The sequence below is a fragment of the Hyaena hyaena genome, unplaced genomic scaffold (genome assembly GCF_003009895.1).
Source record: "Hyaena hyaena isolate Hyena2069 unplaced genomic scaffold, ASM300989v1 scaffold_306, whole genome shotgun sequence".
Classification (NCBI taxonomy): domain Eukaryota; kingdom Metazoa; phylum Chordata; class Mammalia; order Carnivora; family Hyaenidae; genus Hyaena; species Hyaena hyaena.
In genome coordinates this window covers 1,248,940-1,265,568 of record NW_024080935.1, presented here as the reverse complement: position 1 = coordinate 1,265,568, position 16,629 = coordinate 1,248,940, and the positions used below count along the sequence as shown (strand labels likewise).

General features: G+C 49.7%; 2 protein-coding genes and 1 non-coding gene across 3 annotated transcripts; 2 read left to right on the top strand and 1 right to left on the bottom strand.

The window, feature by feature from the left end:
* Positions 1–7,060: 7,060 nt before the first annotated feature.
* SEPTIN1 (septin 1) lies at positions 7,061–10,672 on the top strand. The gene is made up of 11 exons (XM_039247716.1): positions 7,061–7,144; positions 7,320–7,413; positions 7,505–7,591; positions 7,840–7,963; positions 8,292–8,426; positions 8,523–8,640; positions 9,180–9,281; positions 9,404–9,503; positions 9,727–9,892; positions 10,133–10,223; positions 10,328–10,672. The coding sequence occupies exons 1-11, from the start codon at positions 7,142–7,144 to the stop codon at positions 10,412–10,414; spliced, it is 1,107 nt and encodes a 368-aa protein (XP_039103647.1). The 5' UTR covers positions 7,061–7,141; the 3' UTR covers positions 10,415–10,672.
* A 234-nt stretch (positions 10,673–10,906) lies between these two features.
* Positions 10,907–16,511, bottom strand: MYLPF (myosin light chain, phosphorylatable, fast skeletal muscle). Its single transcript, XM_039247952.1, has 8 exons — positions 16,503–16,511; positions 13,036–13,074; positions 12,318–12,413; positions 11,992–12,067; positions 11,687–11,791; positions 11,502–11,580; positions 11,147–11,195; positions 10,907–11,057 (listed from the first exon to the last, which is right to left on the bottom strand). Exons 1-8 carry the CDS (start codon positions 16,509–16,511, stop codon positions 10,953–10,955), a joined length of 558 nt encoding a protein of 185 aa, XP_039103883.1. The 3' UTR covers positions 10,907–10,952.
* Positions 15,961–16,033, top strand: TRNAK-CUU. Its single transcript has one exon. It is a non-coding gene; the product is annotated as a tRNA-Lys (tRNA).
* Positions 16,512–16,629: the final 118 nt, after the last annotated feature.

Sequence of the window (16,629 nt, the reverse complement as noted above, 5' to 3'; positions counted from 1 at the left end):
ACATAAAGAAATAGGCCATAAGGAGACTAGGGACAGGTCGACAACCCTACAAAGGCCACACCCAGGGAGAGGCTAAAACAGTAAACTCTGGTTCCCAGCTTGGTGGGGCCATTCAAGTGGACCTGGGCCATGATCCCCAGTATCTGTACTCTGGGCAAGCTTGCCTTTGGGGAAGAGGGGTAGTTCTTGGAAGGGTATTGTTTATTATCTGATGATAAGGGAGGGGTGACTGAGGTTTGTATATTCACTTAGCTCAATGCTAAGTCAAGGGTTTGGGATAAAGAGATGAAACACGTGTAAAATTTACCCATGATGCTACCAGTTTTAAGGGACAAGTACACAAACCATGAAAAAGAGTTGTAAGAGCATGAGTTACATGCACCAGTTCAAGATAGTGTGGGAGAGCAGGAAGAATTCTAAACTGTGGGAGTGAGACTGCATGGTTCTAGATGCCTAGTATGCATAGATATTAGACGCTGACAGAAACTAGGACCACAGATCAATCAGCATATACTTACCGATCACGAATCAGTATCTAGACACCGTCTAGGCCCTAGACTTAAACTCTTCAGGGAGTTCTTGATCCAGTAGAGTATGGAGATGTGCAGATGATGAGACAGATCTATACCAATTCGATAAAATATAATAGAAATGCAGTGCACTGGGGCGCCTGGGTGGCTCAGTCGGTTAAGCGTCTGACTTTGGCTCAGGTCATGGTCTCACGGTTCATGGGTTCGAGCCCCATGTCGGGCTCTGTGCTGACAGCTCAGAGCCTGGAGCCTGTTTCGGATTCTGTGTGTGTGTCTCTCTCTCTGACCCTCCCCTGCTCACGCTCTCTCTCTCTCTCTCAGAAATAAAACATTTTTTAAAAAATGTAGTGCAGAGAGATATCTTCTGTAGAGTTTAGTGACTGTGGACTTTGTCTTTAAGGCCATTTATGCAGAATCTGATTCCTGACCTTGTCACTTATTAGTGCTTGAGCCTGCAGAAATTACTTCTGTTTCCTAAACTGTAAAATGGGGATTATGATACCGAAATTGAATGGTTGAGGATTAATACATGTAATATGTGTAAAGCACTTAGCCAAAAATATCAGCTTTTACTCTTTTGGCTGGAGTAACCAAGAAAGAAGGTAGCATTTTTGAGCTAGTCCTGACAGAACAGCTAAGATTTTGGCAAAGTCCAGAGCTGGCTGAGGTGGGAGCTGAATGAAGAACTCCAGGCAGAGGGAATGAAATGAACAATTGCCTATACACTAATTGAAAACCTATGTGCTCGAAGCTGGAGATCTAAAGATGGCTAAGACCTACCCTTAAAGGGAGAATAGAGAATAGTTCTGTTTTAATGTGTCATGAGTTTACATAATAGGAAAGCAGTGGAAGCTAGAGTGGTATGTTTATTCATTTCCTCCACCAACATTTCCTGAGGGTCCCCCATGTGCCAGGCACTTGTACTGGGAAACAGAGGTAAGAGGGTACCACGTGGCAAAGAGCTAGCCCTTCTTGGTGGAACCTTCCCCTGAAAGGTGGCCAAGCCCACACATCATACTCGCTCTCAGAGCTAGCTTTGACTGAGAAGAGAAAGCCTGGAGTTACTAAGTCTGAACCTGAACTCGGGTCTAAAGATACAGAAGCCCTTCTAGGGTCACCAGGTAGGGCCATAGGTAGCTATGCAGGTTTGATGGCAAGGTGAAAAAGAACTAACCTAGATAATTAAATGGGAAAACCGTCCATCATATATTGCCCCATAGGAATCTCAAGGCAAGATCTTCCTTCCTCAGAACAGGCCCCAAACCATATGACATGAATGATTAGTCAAATTTGTTTGAATAATAAGCATGTAAATGGAATATTACGTCACTAGTAACTCATGTCATCTCTATACTAGACAAGTCAAGAGGCTTTCCCGCAGGGCAATTTGTTAATATGCATAAATGCCTTAGATATGTGACTTCCTTTGATTCAATAATTCCCCTTCCCCTAAGGAAATGGGACAAGTACACAGTGATGGCACCACAAACATGTCCATCCCAGCTCAGCATTGTTTATCACTGGGAAGAGTGGGAATCAACCTAAATACCAAATATCTATAAATAGACACATGAAAAGATGCTCAACATCACTGATCAGGAAAATGCAAATCAAAACTACAATGAGATTTCACCTCACACTTGTCAGCTCTAAAATCAACAACCCAAGAAACAGGGGTAGCTAAGATATGGAGAAAAAGGAGCTCTTGTGAGCTGTTGGTGGGAATCCAAATGGGTACAGCCACTGTGGAAAACAGTATGGAGTTTCCTCAAAAAACCCTAGGATGCAGCAATCGCACTACTGGGTATTTACTCAAAGAGTACAAAACCACTAATTTAAAGGGATATTTGCACCCCAACATTATAGCAGCATCATCAACATTGGCCAAACTATGGAAAGACCCCAAATGTCCATCAACTGATGAATGGATAAAGATGTGGTATGTCTATGCAATGGAATGTTACTCACTCATAAAAAAGAAAATCTTGCCATTTGCAATGACATGAATGAAGCTAGAGTATGATGCTAAAAGAAGTCAAAACAAAGATAAAAACTGTATGATTTGACTCATATGTGGAATTTAAGAAACAGACAAGCAAAGGTGGGGAGGTGGGGGAGAGACAAACCAAAAAACATACCCTTAATTATGGAGAACAAATTGATGGTTAATAGAGGGGAGGAGTGTGGAGAATTTGACTAAACAGGTGATGGGATGGAGGAGTCGTGATGAGTACTGGCTGATGTGTAGCACTGTTGGGTCATTACTATGTACACCTAAAGCTAATATAACACTGTGTTAACTGGAATTAAAATAAAAACTTTAAAAAAAGAAAAAGCACTCATCAAATTGTTAAATGTCATTCTAAAAATAAATGAACATGTCAAGAAATAATATAAATGTGTATTTACTATAGAACAATGTACAAAACATATGAAGTGACAAAAACAGGGTTCCAAAGTTATAGTATGATCATAGTTTTGTAAATATGTTTACTCACATTTATATAGATAGGAGAAAATCCAGAAGGATCAACATCAAAATGGGGTTATATCATGGTAGTGATATTAGATGTATATATTTCTTTAAAAAAAATTTTTTAAGGTTTACTTTTGAGAGAGAGAGAGACAGAGTGTGAACAGGTGAGCAGTGGAGAGAGGGAGACATGGAATCTAAAGCAGGCTTCAGGCTCTAAGCTATCAGCACAGAGCCAAATGTGGGGCTCGAACTCATGAACCGTGAGATCATAACCTGAGCCAAAGTTGGATGCTTAAACAACTGAGCCGCTCAGGTGTCCCTAAATGCATATATTTCTATTCTATTTGCATTTTCTTTTTTTTTTTTCTGTGAGAATGTGTTGATTATACAGCAAATAAATGAATATCCATGTTATTTTCTTAAAGGTTGTTGAATCACTCAGGGAAGACCTGATCATTTTGAACCCAGGGCAGGGGTTGAAGGGGGGTTAAAGGGGGGGTGGAAGGTATAGAGGGAGGGAGACGAATTTCTCTAAGTGATAGGAAAGTCTTGGAAACCAGTTGGATATTCAGTTGACTCTTGAACAATGCAGAGATTAGGGATGCCAACTTTCTGCACAGTTTGAAAATCCATATACAACTTTTGACTCCTCCAAAACTTAACTACTAATACTGCTGACCAGAAGCCTCAATGACAACATAAACAGTTAATCTACATTTTGTATATATACAGTGTTTTTACAATAAAGTAAGTTGGAGAATGTTATTAAGAAAATCAGGGGCGCCTGGGTGGCTTAGTCGGTTAAGCGTCCGACTTTCGCTTAGGTCATGATCTCACGGTTCGTGGGTTCGAGCCCCGCATCGGGCTCTGTGCTGACTGCCAGCTCAGAGCCTGGAGCCTGTTTCAGTCTGTGACTCCCTCTCTCTCTGACCCTCCCCTGCTCACGCTGTCTCTCTCTCTCTCTCTCTCCTAGAAATAAATAAAACATTAAAAAAAAAAATCATAAGAGGGGCACCTGGGTGGCTCAGTAGGTTGAGCTTCTGACTCAATATTGGCTCAGGTCAAGCCCCACATCACACTCTACACTGGGCATAGAGCCTGCTTGGGATTCTCTCTCTCTCCCTCTGCCCCCTCCCTCACCCTCACACTCTCTTTCTCTCTCCAAAATAAAAAAAAAAAAAATTAAAAAGGAAAATCATGAGAAAATACCTTTATAGTACTGTGCTGTACTTATTGAAAAGAATCTGCATATAAGTGGCCCTGCGCAGTTTAAACCTGCATTGTTCAAGGGTCGGCTGCACTTGTGGAGAGCAGGGGGGAGGAGCTCAGAGTTTAATTAAGACCTTAAGGCTGCTCCGAGCGATAAGAAATGTAGGAGGAAGAGTTGTGGTGGCTAAGAAATGTAGGAGGAAGAGTTGGGGTGGTGTGAGGAGGGGTATAATTATCCCTTCCCTTGGCTTCTCAAAGTACCCTGTTTATCTCCTTGTTACACTACATTTTTAGCACCAGTGCTCTGTGACACACTTACTTATGACTGTCCTGTCTCCCCAGAGGGCCAAAACCCTGACTGATTCACCGTCTGGATCCTCAGCAAGGAGCAGATTTGAGATGGTGGCATGTCACACCCCTGCGCTCAGCAATGCTAGCAATAACTAGCATTCTGCGTGAGCGCGTCTCATATACTGGCCACTCAACTAAGAGCTTAATGTGGATTAGGCCATAGAATTCCCATTAATTCCCATTAATAATAGAATTATTAATTTCACCTTAACTGATAAACTAAGTCACAGAGAAATTAAAGGAAGGTGGCCAAAATCACACAGCAAGATCACACATCTCTTAATCATAATTTCCCTATAATCTTAGGACTCTTGCATGACATCTGAGTTTAGTGTGGCAGGAGCTTCCATCCCATCTGATAGATAAAGTGCAGAGAGGTTTTCTCCAAGGTTACATGAAGGGGACAGTAATAGAAACGAGTTTGAAGTAAGGATCAGCTATACACATGGCAACATGGATGGATCTTAAAAATAATGCTGAACGGGGGGCGCCTGGCTGGTCCAGTCAGAAGAGCATGCGAGTCTTGATCTCGGAGTCATGGGTTGGAGCCCCATGTTGGGTGTAAACAAAAAAAGCTAAAAATTTTTTTTTAAATAGTGCTAAATGAGAAAGCTAACAGATATGTATTCATAGATATATAACCATCTGTGTAAACATGCACTGCATACTACACATTTTTCAAAATGTATACAAACCAAAAATTTCCACACGAACCACATTAGGGTGGTTGCCTTAGGGCGCAGGTTAGGAGTGAGCTAGGAGGTTGCATTAGTCTGCTCCGGCAGCCATAACAGAATACCATGAACTAGCAGGCTTAAACAAAAGACATTGATTTTCTCATAGTTCTGGAGACTGGAAGTCCAATATCAAGGTGCCAGTAGAGTTGGTTTCTGGCGAGGTTGATTTCTGGTCTCCTTGGGTTGCAGAGAGCCACCTTCTCACTGTGTCCTCACATGGTCACATGGCCTCTCCTCTGGGCCTGCGCAGAGATCATAGGTGTCTCTTCATATAAGGACTCCAGACCAACTATTGGATTAAAGTCCCACCCTTATGACTCCATTTAACCTTAATTACCTTCTTAAAGGCCCTATCTCCAAATACAGTCACATTGGGGGTTAGGGCTCCGTCACATGAATTTGGAGTGGTGGGGGGTAACAATTGAGTTCACAGGGAAATAATAAATAGAACCCCAAGGAATGGAAAAAGAAAATGAGGCCGGAGCAGTAGACAGGATCCATATGAAGCAGGGCCCAATAGGAAGGAGATTAGTTGTAAAGGCTCAGAGAGGTCACTCTGTTCATAAAGGCTAACGCCAGGGTTTGTGTATCTAGCTGATTGACTCCAACGCACATGTCATCTGAAACTACTTGGAGTCCTGATAACTAAGTGGAAATGGATGTATTTCATTTTACCATGAGGAAAATGGAGCTTAGAGAGGTCAAACGACTTGCCTAAGGGTCATATAGTAGGTGGTAGAACTGAGGTTTGCGGAGTTCTTTCTGCCTCCAAAGCAAGGCTCTTTTTGCATGTTCCACAGCCTCCCAGCCTTTGGCCCTGACCAACCTCATTCACTCATTATTTTAAGCACTCATTCATCTAGTATATTATTTATCGGCACCTTCTCTGTGCCAGACCCTGTGTAAGACACCAAGGACATAGAAATGAAGAGGACATAGTCATTTCTCATGGCTGAGAAAGTTCAGCCGGTAGAAAAGATAGCCAGATAAACAAATGCGAGCACTGGAAAGGCCAGTGAAAGGGGTTAGAGTCTGGAGGAGGGAAAATGACTCCACCTGGGATAGTTGCGTAAGATTTCTTAGAGGAGGAAGAAGAGATCTTTGAATCAAACCCTTGAAGGATCAAGAAGAGCAGAAGGAACTCAACGTGGGCAGAACAAAGGATGTGGGCACTCTCCAAGGGCGAGTGAGAGATGGGGTGATGAGGCCAGATGTGGAAGGCTCTGACTACCAGGCCAGAACTCAGACTTAATTCTGAGGTCACTGGGAAGCCCCTGAAGGGGCTAGAGGAGGGAGGGGTGCCTTGGCCAGGATTCTAAAGGAAGGTATCTCTGGTAATAGTATCCAAAGACTTGAAGTCCTTTTGAGAATCAATTGTATAAGCTGGTAAGGAAGATTGATGGCCCCTCCCACCTCTAACCCTGTTATGACTTTTGGTCCACTTAGACCGTGGGAACATTATTTTTAATTTTACCCATACCAGTCAAAGCCTTCATGTCACTTACTAGAGACACCAACCTGCTTCCTTCCTCTCTGCCTACACCCCACCTCCTACCAAGGTGATGGGGCTACAGTGGGGGCTTGGGAAAGGGTGTGCAGAGAACTGAAGGGTTGAAGCTTCCCATGGTGGGGGGGGGGGGCGGCGAGAAGGGATTGCCAAAGGAATCCCGTAAGTGAGAACTCCAGGTATTCTTGGTCTTGGCTTTCCCCACCTCTCTGGCCCAGTTAGAGCATCTCAGCTTCCTACATTGCCCGCCCCCTTATTTGCCACACTCAACTTCCTGCCTCACCAGAGGAAGTGGGGAGAGACGGCAGGTGCGGCAACAGCTAGCAGGGCCATGGTGAGTCCTTATGCCCGGGAATACAGGCATCTCTGCCGTCAGCCCCCAGCCCCCAGAGTAGCCAGGCCCAGGCCAACCCACAGTAGGCTGCCTTCTCCTCGCTCCTGAAGTCAGATTATACTGGAGGGCCCTGCCTGCTGCTCCCAGCAGCCTCATACTGTCCACCCCCCACCAGCAGGACAAGGAGTATGTGGGTTTCGCCGCCCTCCCCAACCAGCTGCACCGCAAGTCCGTCAAGAAGGGCTTTGACTTCACACTCATGGTGGCAGGTCTGAGGGGTTTTGTATAGGGGGTGAGGGGGGTCCTCAAGAGACCGTGATTGTCTCCTCACCTGACCAGGAGGGTCTGTCCTGCCTACAGGGGAGTCAGGCCTGGGAAAATCCACGCTCATCAACAGCCTGTTTCTGACGAATCTCTATGAGGACCGGCAATTGCCAGAGGCCAGTGGTAAGACCCATCCCCCCCCCCCCACTCTCCCAACCCCCTCCTCTTCAGGTGCTCTGTCTGTCCGATCCCCGGCCTGCCCTCTCTTTCTTTTCATCTGGGTCTCCCATGACTTTCTGGGGAACTCAGGCAGCTTGCTGCTTTTCTGAGACTCCCCTGAAAAACGGGTGGGGCAACTGTGATTCTGAGAATGGTTATCAGTCCTGTCTCAGACCCCTACCCAGCTCCCTGACCTCTCCCTGTCCCCACAGCTCGCTTGACACAAACGCTGACCATTGAGCGCAGGGGCGTGGAGATCGAGGAGGGGGGTATAAAGGTGAAACTGACCCTGGTGGACACACCTGGCTTTGGGGACTCCGTGGATTGCTCAGACTGGTGAGGAGCAGGGGAAGGAACGGGGGCTAAGCTTCCCGATGTGGCTAATCTATGAAGACGGAGGGATCAGTTACAGGGCTGGTCTGCTCTGCCCCTGCCCTCTCCAAAAGGTGGGGCCTGTTTCTGGTGTCCATGTAGCCCAAAGTGCCCTGTGCTTCCCGGACACCTGACCTACACACTGCCCATCTCTTCTGATGTCTTTGATTGGAGCCAAAGAAACCAGTCCCTACCCTCAGTCCTGGCTAGCCTTGGCCCCTTCCCTATGCTGTGGCCTTCCCTATGCTGTGGCCCCTCATCTCTGACCGTACTCTCTCCTCCCACATCCCAGCTGGCTGCCTGTGGTGCGCTTTATTGAGGAGCAATTTGAGCAGTATCTTAGGGATGAGAGTGGCCTGAACCGGAAGAACATTCAGGATTCCCGTGTCCACTGCTGCCTCTACTTCATCTCACCCTTTGGCCGAGGGTCTGGGGGATACCCTGGGGGGTTGGGGTATTTGGGGAGGGGAGTGGGAGGGTTTCTGTGGCCTAAGATTGAACCCTGACCAATCCCTTTGTGCAGGCTCCGGCCCCTAGATGTGGCCTTTCTCCGGGCAGTGCACGAAAAGGTCAACATCATCCCAGTCATTGGCAAAGCAGATGCCCTAATGCCCAAGGAAACCCAGGCCCTCAAGCAGAGGGTATGTTTGGTGACCTCTGATCTTTGGCTCTACATGAAACCACAAGTTGTCATCAAACCTGAACTCAGGTTTAACTTCTTTGATCTTGGGGTACCTTTTTGGCTAGTTTCAGGTTAGTCTGTGGGAGAAAGTTTCTGAGAAAGATGGGTAGTAAGCTGGAGGAAGGAGCCATGTCTCTGGAGGCTCAGAATAGAATCCCTGGGCTGGATACGAGTGGCAGCAAAGCTGTGATGACTCTTGATAGCCCTCCAGCCCCAGGATAATGACCTCCACTCCAGTGACTTAAGTAATCTCTACACCCACCATGGGGCTGGAACTCACAACCCCAAGAATAAGAGTCACACGCTCCCCTGACTGAGGCAGCCAGGCACCCCTCCGACATTTTGGTTTGGGGTTTCCTGTATGTCCACCTCTCACCATCTCTGTCTTTCATGTCTTCCTCTCTGTCTCTGACCACCTGGTACCTGTATCTCACCGTCTCCCACCATGCAATATCTGCTGCTCACAGCCTCTGTGTTTCTCTCTGTGTCTGCTCCCAGATCCGGGACCAGTTGAAGGAGGAGGAGATCAACATCTACCAGTTTCCTGACTGTGACTCTGATGAGGATGAGGACTTCAAGAGGCAGGATGCAGAGATGAAGGTGCAAAGGCAAAGGAGGAAGGGGCAGAGAAGCAGGGGAGGCGGATATGGAGGTGGAGGCTGACAACGAGGTTTCTGGCAAGGAGGGGCCAACGGTGGTGATCCCTGACTCCTGCCCTCCAGGAAAGCATCCCTTTCGCAGTCGTCGGTTCCTGCGAGGTAGTGAGGGACGGCGGGACCCGTCCCGTGAGGGGGCGCCGCTACTCCTGGGGTACTGTGGAGGGTGAGTAAGGTGGGGCACGCTTTCTGAGGCCAACAGGGAGCCCAGAACGCCGCTGAGTTAACAGCACCCAACATAGGAAGTTGGGGCGATCTCTGGTCCCGCGGGTTTTAAAGTCAAAAGAGGGGTCCTTGAACTGCAGACCCTCACTCAGAGAGGGCGCAGGACTCCTGGCAGACCCGACCCGGCCAAGAAGCCCCCTGACGCTCGCCGGTCCGCCCCTTAGTGGAGAACCCACATCACTGCGATTTCCTGAACCTGCGACGGATGCTGGTGCAGACACACCTGCAGGACTTGAAGGAGGTGACCCACGATATTCTCTATGAGGGCTACAGGGCCAGCTGCCTACAGAGCCTGGCCCGGCCTGGGGCGCGTGATCGAGCCAGCCGCAGGTGAGAGCCCGAGCTCTGTCCTAGGTGCTCCCAAGGCCCCGCCCTCCCTATCCCGGACCCCGCCTTCACCATCCAGACCGCTCCCCCAGAATCTTTCCCCACCCACTTTGCTGATCGCAACGAAAGACACGGCCCCGCCTCCTAGACCCCAACCTCGCCCCACGCCCTGCTTTGCGGCTGTAACCCACAACCAAAGGTCGCGTCCCTGATTCCCTGTCCCTTTATCCCCCCGCCCTCTAGTAAGCTCTCCCGCCAGAGCGCTACAGAGATCCCGCTGCCAATGCTGCCTCTGGCCGAGACCGAGAAGTTGATCCGCGAGAAAGATGAAGAGGTGAGCAAGTACCTCGCTTCCCCCCCGACCAAGGCCCCAAGTCTTCTTCGAAGTCCCTCTCTGGCCTCGTCCGGTCCCACCGCCTGCAATCTTGCCCCTCACAGCTTCGCCGCATGCAAGAGATGCTGGAGAAGATGCAGGCCCAGATGCAACAGGGCCAGACTCAGGGCGAGCAGTCGGACGCTCTCTGAGGCCCCTGCCCGGGCCCTGCTTTACCTCGGCTCCGCCTTCAGTCCGTCTTTTGTCCAATCCCCAAGCCTCTGGCCGCCGGGCGCTTAATCCCGGAGCCCCAGCCTGAGAAGTCCGCCCGGGCACGGGGTTCGAAGGCTAACAGGTTCCTGCACACTGAGTTTGTAGCCCCGCCTTTGGCCCCGCCCCGCCCCGCCCCATGACTCCCACCTCCGCCCCTCTTCACCCAAGTTGTAACTTCAATAAAAAGTTCCCCTGAAGCCACTCGAGTCTTCGCTTTCCCAGCGGGAATAAGTAGCGGTGTAAGCGGGTGAAACCGCCCCACCTACGCCTCCGGGCCACTATTTACTCATTCATTTGTTGGACGCTGCCTTGGTGCCAGGCCGTGTTTCACCGGGGCATCCCACCTGAGTCCCTCTCCCACAAATGCACCGAAGGCGCAGCAACTAAGAAACAAAGACCAGTTGAGTTTTATTAGGAGTCGGGGTGGGGGGTCGGACTGGTAGGAGGCATTGGCCAGCAGAGGCCTAAGAGGGTCTCCTACTCCTGGTCCTTGGCGTCGCCGTGCGTGATGACGTAGCAGATGTTCTTGTAGTCTACGTTGCCTCCCACGTCGGGGGGGAACGCTGCCCACATGTTTCTGATCTGGGGAAAGATTCAAGGGCGTCTCCTACCGGTTGCGTACTCTCCCCTCCCCCTTCCCTCTGCGTCTCCCGGGCCCCTCCCCAACCCACCTCTTCCTGGGAGAAGCGGTCGCACTGCGTGGTGAGCAGCTCCTCCAGGCTGGAGAGAGGTGACATATGGGGAGTTGAGATTGGGCTTCGTGGTTCCTTTCCACTCCCTTCCACCTCATCCTTGTTTCCATTCCTAGTATCATCTTCAAAACCCAAGTCACTGTAGATCCGTCACTGGTCTCCCAGTCTGGTCTCCCTGCTTTTGCTTTTCCCCTCCCATACGTGCTATGAAAATGTACTCCTATTGCCCATTTCCATAGTCCTAATTTTTCCCTTATTCTCTCCCTTACACCTAACCCTTGGTAAGAATTTAAGGAGGCTTTCTGTGTGTGAGCAGCTGGAGAGGGTCACTTACAACTGCTTCTTGATGGTGCCCTTCCCCTCAGGGTCCAGGACCTTGAAGGCTCCGGTGATCACGTCCTCAGGGTCGGCACCTGCAGGGTCAGAGGGCATGTGAAGTGGAAGGGGCCTTGAAGGGTCTGTCCTTGAAAGATGTGGGGAGGAGCAGCTGGGGGCTTAGACCCAAGACACTTCACTCACCTTTGAGCTTCTCTCCAAACATGGTCAGGAAGACGGTGAAGTTGATGGGACCACTGGCTTCCTTCATCATGGCATCTAGCTCCTCATTCTTCACATTGAGGCGCCCTGGAGCAGGGTGGGGGAAGCTGGAGTGGGGTCCTGGGGCCAACGGTTGATCCTTCCCATAAGTTCAGATCATCCCACCCATTTTTCATCTGGGCAGACTGAGGCCGCCCAGGGTGGGGCCAGCAGGGCTGAAACCCAAGGCTTCTGAATTCCTAGGACTCCTCAGCCTTGAATCTTTATGGGTAGGATAAAGGGCTCACCCATGGCTGCGAAGGTGTCCCGGAGGTCTTCCTTGTCGATAATGCCATCACGGTTCTGGTCGATTACCGTGAAGGCCTGTGAAAGGTAGTAGCAGGGAGGGGTTAGGTCCCTTATGGCCAGGTTTCAGCATCCCTACCCCAGGCAGAGGAGATTCTGGCCCCCAGCCAGCTGTCTTCTTACATGCCAAGCAGGGAGGGGAGCAAGGAATTCTAAACCCTTCCCCTCCCCCACCCAAACAGGTGCACATTCCAGGGAGGGGCTATGGCAGGGAGAGGAGCAGCAGGGAGTGCCTTTGGTCAGCCTTCAGTCTCCCTTCTCCTCTCACCTCCTTGAACTCTTGGATCTGAGTTTGGTCAAACATGGAGAAGACATTGGAGCTTCCGCCCTCTGCAGCTGCCCTTCTCCTGGCCTTCTTGGGTGCCTGTTGGGGGGGGGGGGGTGTGAGGGATGGGCAAAGGGGTCTATGGGTCAATCCCTACTCCTCTCTGGAGACAGTGGATTAGATTCAGGGTTCTTTGGGTCATTTTTCTAAAGCAACTGTTCTGGCTCTAGGCTTGCCCTTCCTTATGACCTCTGCTGAGAGGACTTAGTTAAAGCTGTATCCCCAAATTCCTGTCCTCCATCCTACGCAACAAGTGGGACTTCTCGGCAAGTCCCTTCTTGGTGCCCTGAGCCTGCCTCCTCTGAGTCCTAGACTTGCTTTGTGACCCTAATCTACTCTGACAGTAGATTATCTGAACCTCTACTTCCTCATTTATAAAATGGGAGTTGGAATTCTTGCCTGGCTGGTCCCAGAGGGTTTTAGGAAGAGGGAGCGCAGAAAGGTACAGAACATGCTTTGAGAGGGACAGGTCTGTGAGTGGAGAGTCTGGGCAGATTATCCTTGGTTGGGTCCTTTAGGCCATCATTCTGTATGATCCCCATTAGTAATGACGAGAAAGGGAGGATTCATCTTTTTTCTCTTACTGGACTGGGAATCAGCTACTTTCTTTTAAAAAGTGAAGCTGCCCTGAGGTCTGGGGGGTCTGGGGATTCTCACTCACCATGTCTTCGGTCTCCTGGGGGCAAGGCAGTGGCTCTGGCTGGAGAGGAGCAGAGTCAGCCTGGGGCGGTCCCTCTGGGGTTATATAGTCCTGCCCCAGGGAGCCCTCAACATACCAAGGTAACCTTAGCCCTGTCGGTGCCCACCCCAGATACCAAAATAGCCCAGCTCAGGGCCTCTCCTTTCTTGGAGGGCCAAGCAGCAGCTGGAGCCCAGGGAGGGAGGAGGGAGTGGGTCTTGGGATGCATGTCTCACTAGGACCTGGGCAGGAAGGGATGTTCTTTTTCCCCAAAGGGGGCTGGAATGTGCCAGAGTTCAGAGAGGACCCAAACCGAGGGACAGTACTGGGAAATATATGAACCAGGGCCCTGTACCCCTGAGTGGGTGGGTCCAGATTTATTTACTTTTAAAACATTCCATATTTTGAAATTAATTTTTTATGGTTTTACTTATTTTTTTAAAAATATTTTTTATTTTTAAGTAATCTTTACACCCAATGTTGGGCTTGAATTTAACCCAGAGATCAAGAGTCTCATGGTCTACCGACTGAGCCAGCCAGGCACCCCTCCAGATTTAAACCCAGTAAAATTATTGAGCACTTACAGTGTGCCAGGCACTGGGCTGTGTGCTTCATGGGTTCATTTTGGTAAGCACAATCCCTCAGTCCCATTTTGGTTTTTTTAAAAGATGTTTTTATTTATTTCTGAGAGAGAGAGAGAGAGAGAGCAGGGGAGGGTCAGAGAGAGAGGGAGATGCAGAATCTGAAACAGGCTCCAAGCTCTGAGCTAGCTGTCAGCACAGAGCCCGACGTGGGGCTCGAACCCACAAACCGTGAGATCATGACCTGAGCCGAAGTCGGATGCTTCACCAACTGGGCCGCCCAGGTGCCCCTCCCCCACTCCCATTTTGGAGTTCATAGTCAAGTGTACGTATGCATGTCGGGTAGTGGCAGAGTTGAAAGGCGGGAAGCTGAAGAATCAAGAAAGTCTTCTACATCCCCTTCATGGGGGTGGGGAGGTGGTTCAAGAAAAGATGCCAAGCATGGAATGACCAGGTATAAAGACACTAGACAGAAAGCCTGCTCTGTGATCTTGGGCTTTGTGCTCCCTGGGCCTTGTTTTCCCCTTCTATAAAATGGGCAACTTGTGGATATGAACACGATTTGGAAACAGTTTAGGGAAATATAATCATTACAATTAATAGTTAGGCCCTGTCTTGGTGGACTTACAGTCTAGCTGTGGAGACAGGATAAATGTAGAGAATGACTTCACAGCTGGTTAGGAGCACAGAAGTAGAGAGCATAGCAGCCATGTCTGGAAGTATGGGGATGACTTTATGAAGGCCAGGAGATGTGGGTCAGGTGGACATGGAGGGGCAGGTATGCTAAGCAGAGAACACAGATGGGCAAAGGCCTGGAGAAGTGAAAGATCAGGTTGCCAGATTGGTAATGGGGTTTGAGCAGAGGGTGCAAGGGGCTGGAGACCAGAGACTGGAGAGTCTTCAATGCCAGGCTGAGGGTTGAGAACTTGGGAGCCTTGGAAAGGTTTGAAACAGGAAAAACATAATGGAATGTGAGTCTGTAATCATTTCTTCTTTGGATCCTATTGTGAAAGTTGGAACCAAGAGAAGGGGAGTCAAAGCACCAAGAGGGATGCTAGTTGGTCACCTCCTCCTGGGGGGCGGGGATGGCCAGTGGCCCCTTTCTCCATTCCGGGCAAGAACCAGCTTGGCTGACTGTGTGACTTTGAGGTATGTTCTCCTGGGGAAATAGTGGCCGAGGAAGCCCCAGGAGGCCATGGTTGGCAAGGACACCCATCTCCTTCTTCTCCTGCTCCCTCTAGGACCCAGTGTCCTGAGGAAGATGCCTCCTCCCTTCTCCCTCCTCCAGCCTCATGCCAATGCCTCTAAGACATTTTCTTTTCTGGGCACTGGGGCCCAGCCACCTGTTGTCTCTAAGAAGAGAGAAGGAGCCACCCTAAACTTAGCAGCTGCCCTTGGCCTCCTGCACGGGCCCCTCCCTGCCTCAATCGACAGCTGCCTCACCTTATAAGGTTACCATGGGGGTCTAGGCCCAGGGAGGAACCTTATTCTTGGATTCTGGGAGGGGTGGAAAACTCCAAAGAGGGGAAGAGGATAAAGTGCTCAGGTAGCTTGGGTCAAATGAAAAGTGGGGAAGTCGAGGAGGAGATCAGGAGCTGTATGTCTAACTCACACACTGAGTGAGAATACACAGGATCTCAGTCTGAGCTGGGAGTGAGTAGCCTAAGAGAACTCAGAAACCAAGGAGGACCTGGGCATTGGGAGCGAGGCCTGACTGAAATTTCAGGATGGTGGACTCTTGTATGGAAATTGGGGCTTTCTAACTCGGAGGCTCAGAAGAATGGGGGTCAGGGAGAGGAGAGGCTCTTAAAGTCAGGGCTTTGTGTTTGTGGTCTAGGGTAGCTCAGGGGGGACTCAGGAGATTGGGGTCTGGTTTCTTAGAAAATGAGGAGTACAGAGAGGTGTGGCAGTGAGGGTCCTGGATCCCCAAAATAATAAGAACACAGATATGGGAGTTCCTGTTACTGAGAATTCATAGTTTGGGGTCTAGGATGCCCACTAGAATGGGAGGGGTACACAGAGGATGAGGTCCAAGGAGTTAGAGCCTAGATTTTGGGGAGGAGCTCGGATAGATGGGGAGCTGATGAGAGGGACTTAGGGCTTGGGATTTTCATAGGAAATGGAGGATCCAGAGAAATGGGTCGTTTAGAGGATTTTGGAGCTCTGGGCGTTGAGTGTTGAAGTTGGTTGTGAGACCGAGATGAGAATTAGAGACGGAGTGGAGGTTGAGAGTACTTGATCAAGGCATTGGATCTGTGGTGGGATCTCACAGACCACGAGAGTGAGGTGGCTCTGGAGCTGGATGGAGAATGGGAGCCTAGGAGAAGCTTGGCTGGCTCAGTTGGTAAAGCATGCGACTCTTGATCTCAGGGTCGTGGGTTCAAGCCCCACGTTGGGTGTGGAGCCTTCTTAAAAAAGAGAGAGAGAGACAGGCAGAATGGGAGCCCAGAAAGGACTCAAGCAAAGCAGCGCCGCACTTTTATTGGCTAAGGGCTGCATTAATGTCCCTGGCTCCCGCCCCCTCACAGCGCTATCCCCAACTGTCACCCCACTTCTGCGCTTGTCTCTGGTTGTCACCGATATCCCGGGGCTGGCACCGCCTGCTGGCAGCACCCCTACCCTTTGGATGCTTCCATTGGCTGAGACAGCCGTCTATCTTCCTCCCCAGTTGCTTAAGCGAGGAAAGGCGTTCATTGGCTGACAATGCAAATTAATCGCAAATTTGTCCCGCCCTCCCCAGCTGTCATTCCTTCGTGACCTTCTTGGGAGACTTTAAGAATTCCTCAGCGATTCCTATTGACTGCGGATGCTGTCTGTCACTGCCCAAATAGACACCACTGTCTGTCAAGTTGCCCTCCACCTACTCACCCTTTTCATTGGCTCCCATTTTACTATTCCTACTGGCCAGGCTCGCACAGCACCCTCCTCCTTCCGCGGTCATTCGCTCTGTAGCCATTTTTATTGGGCAGGGACTTCAGCCTCCCGTTTTTCTATT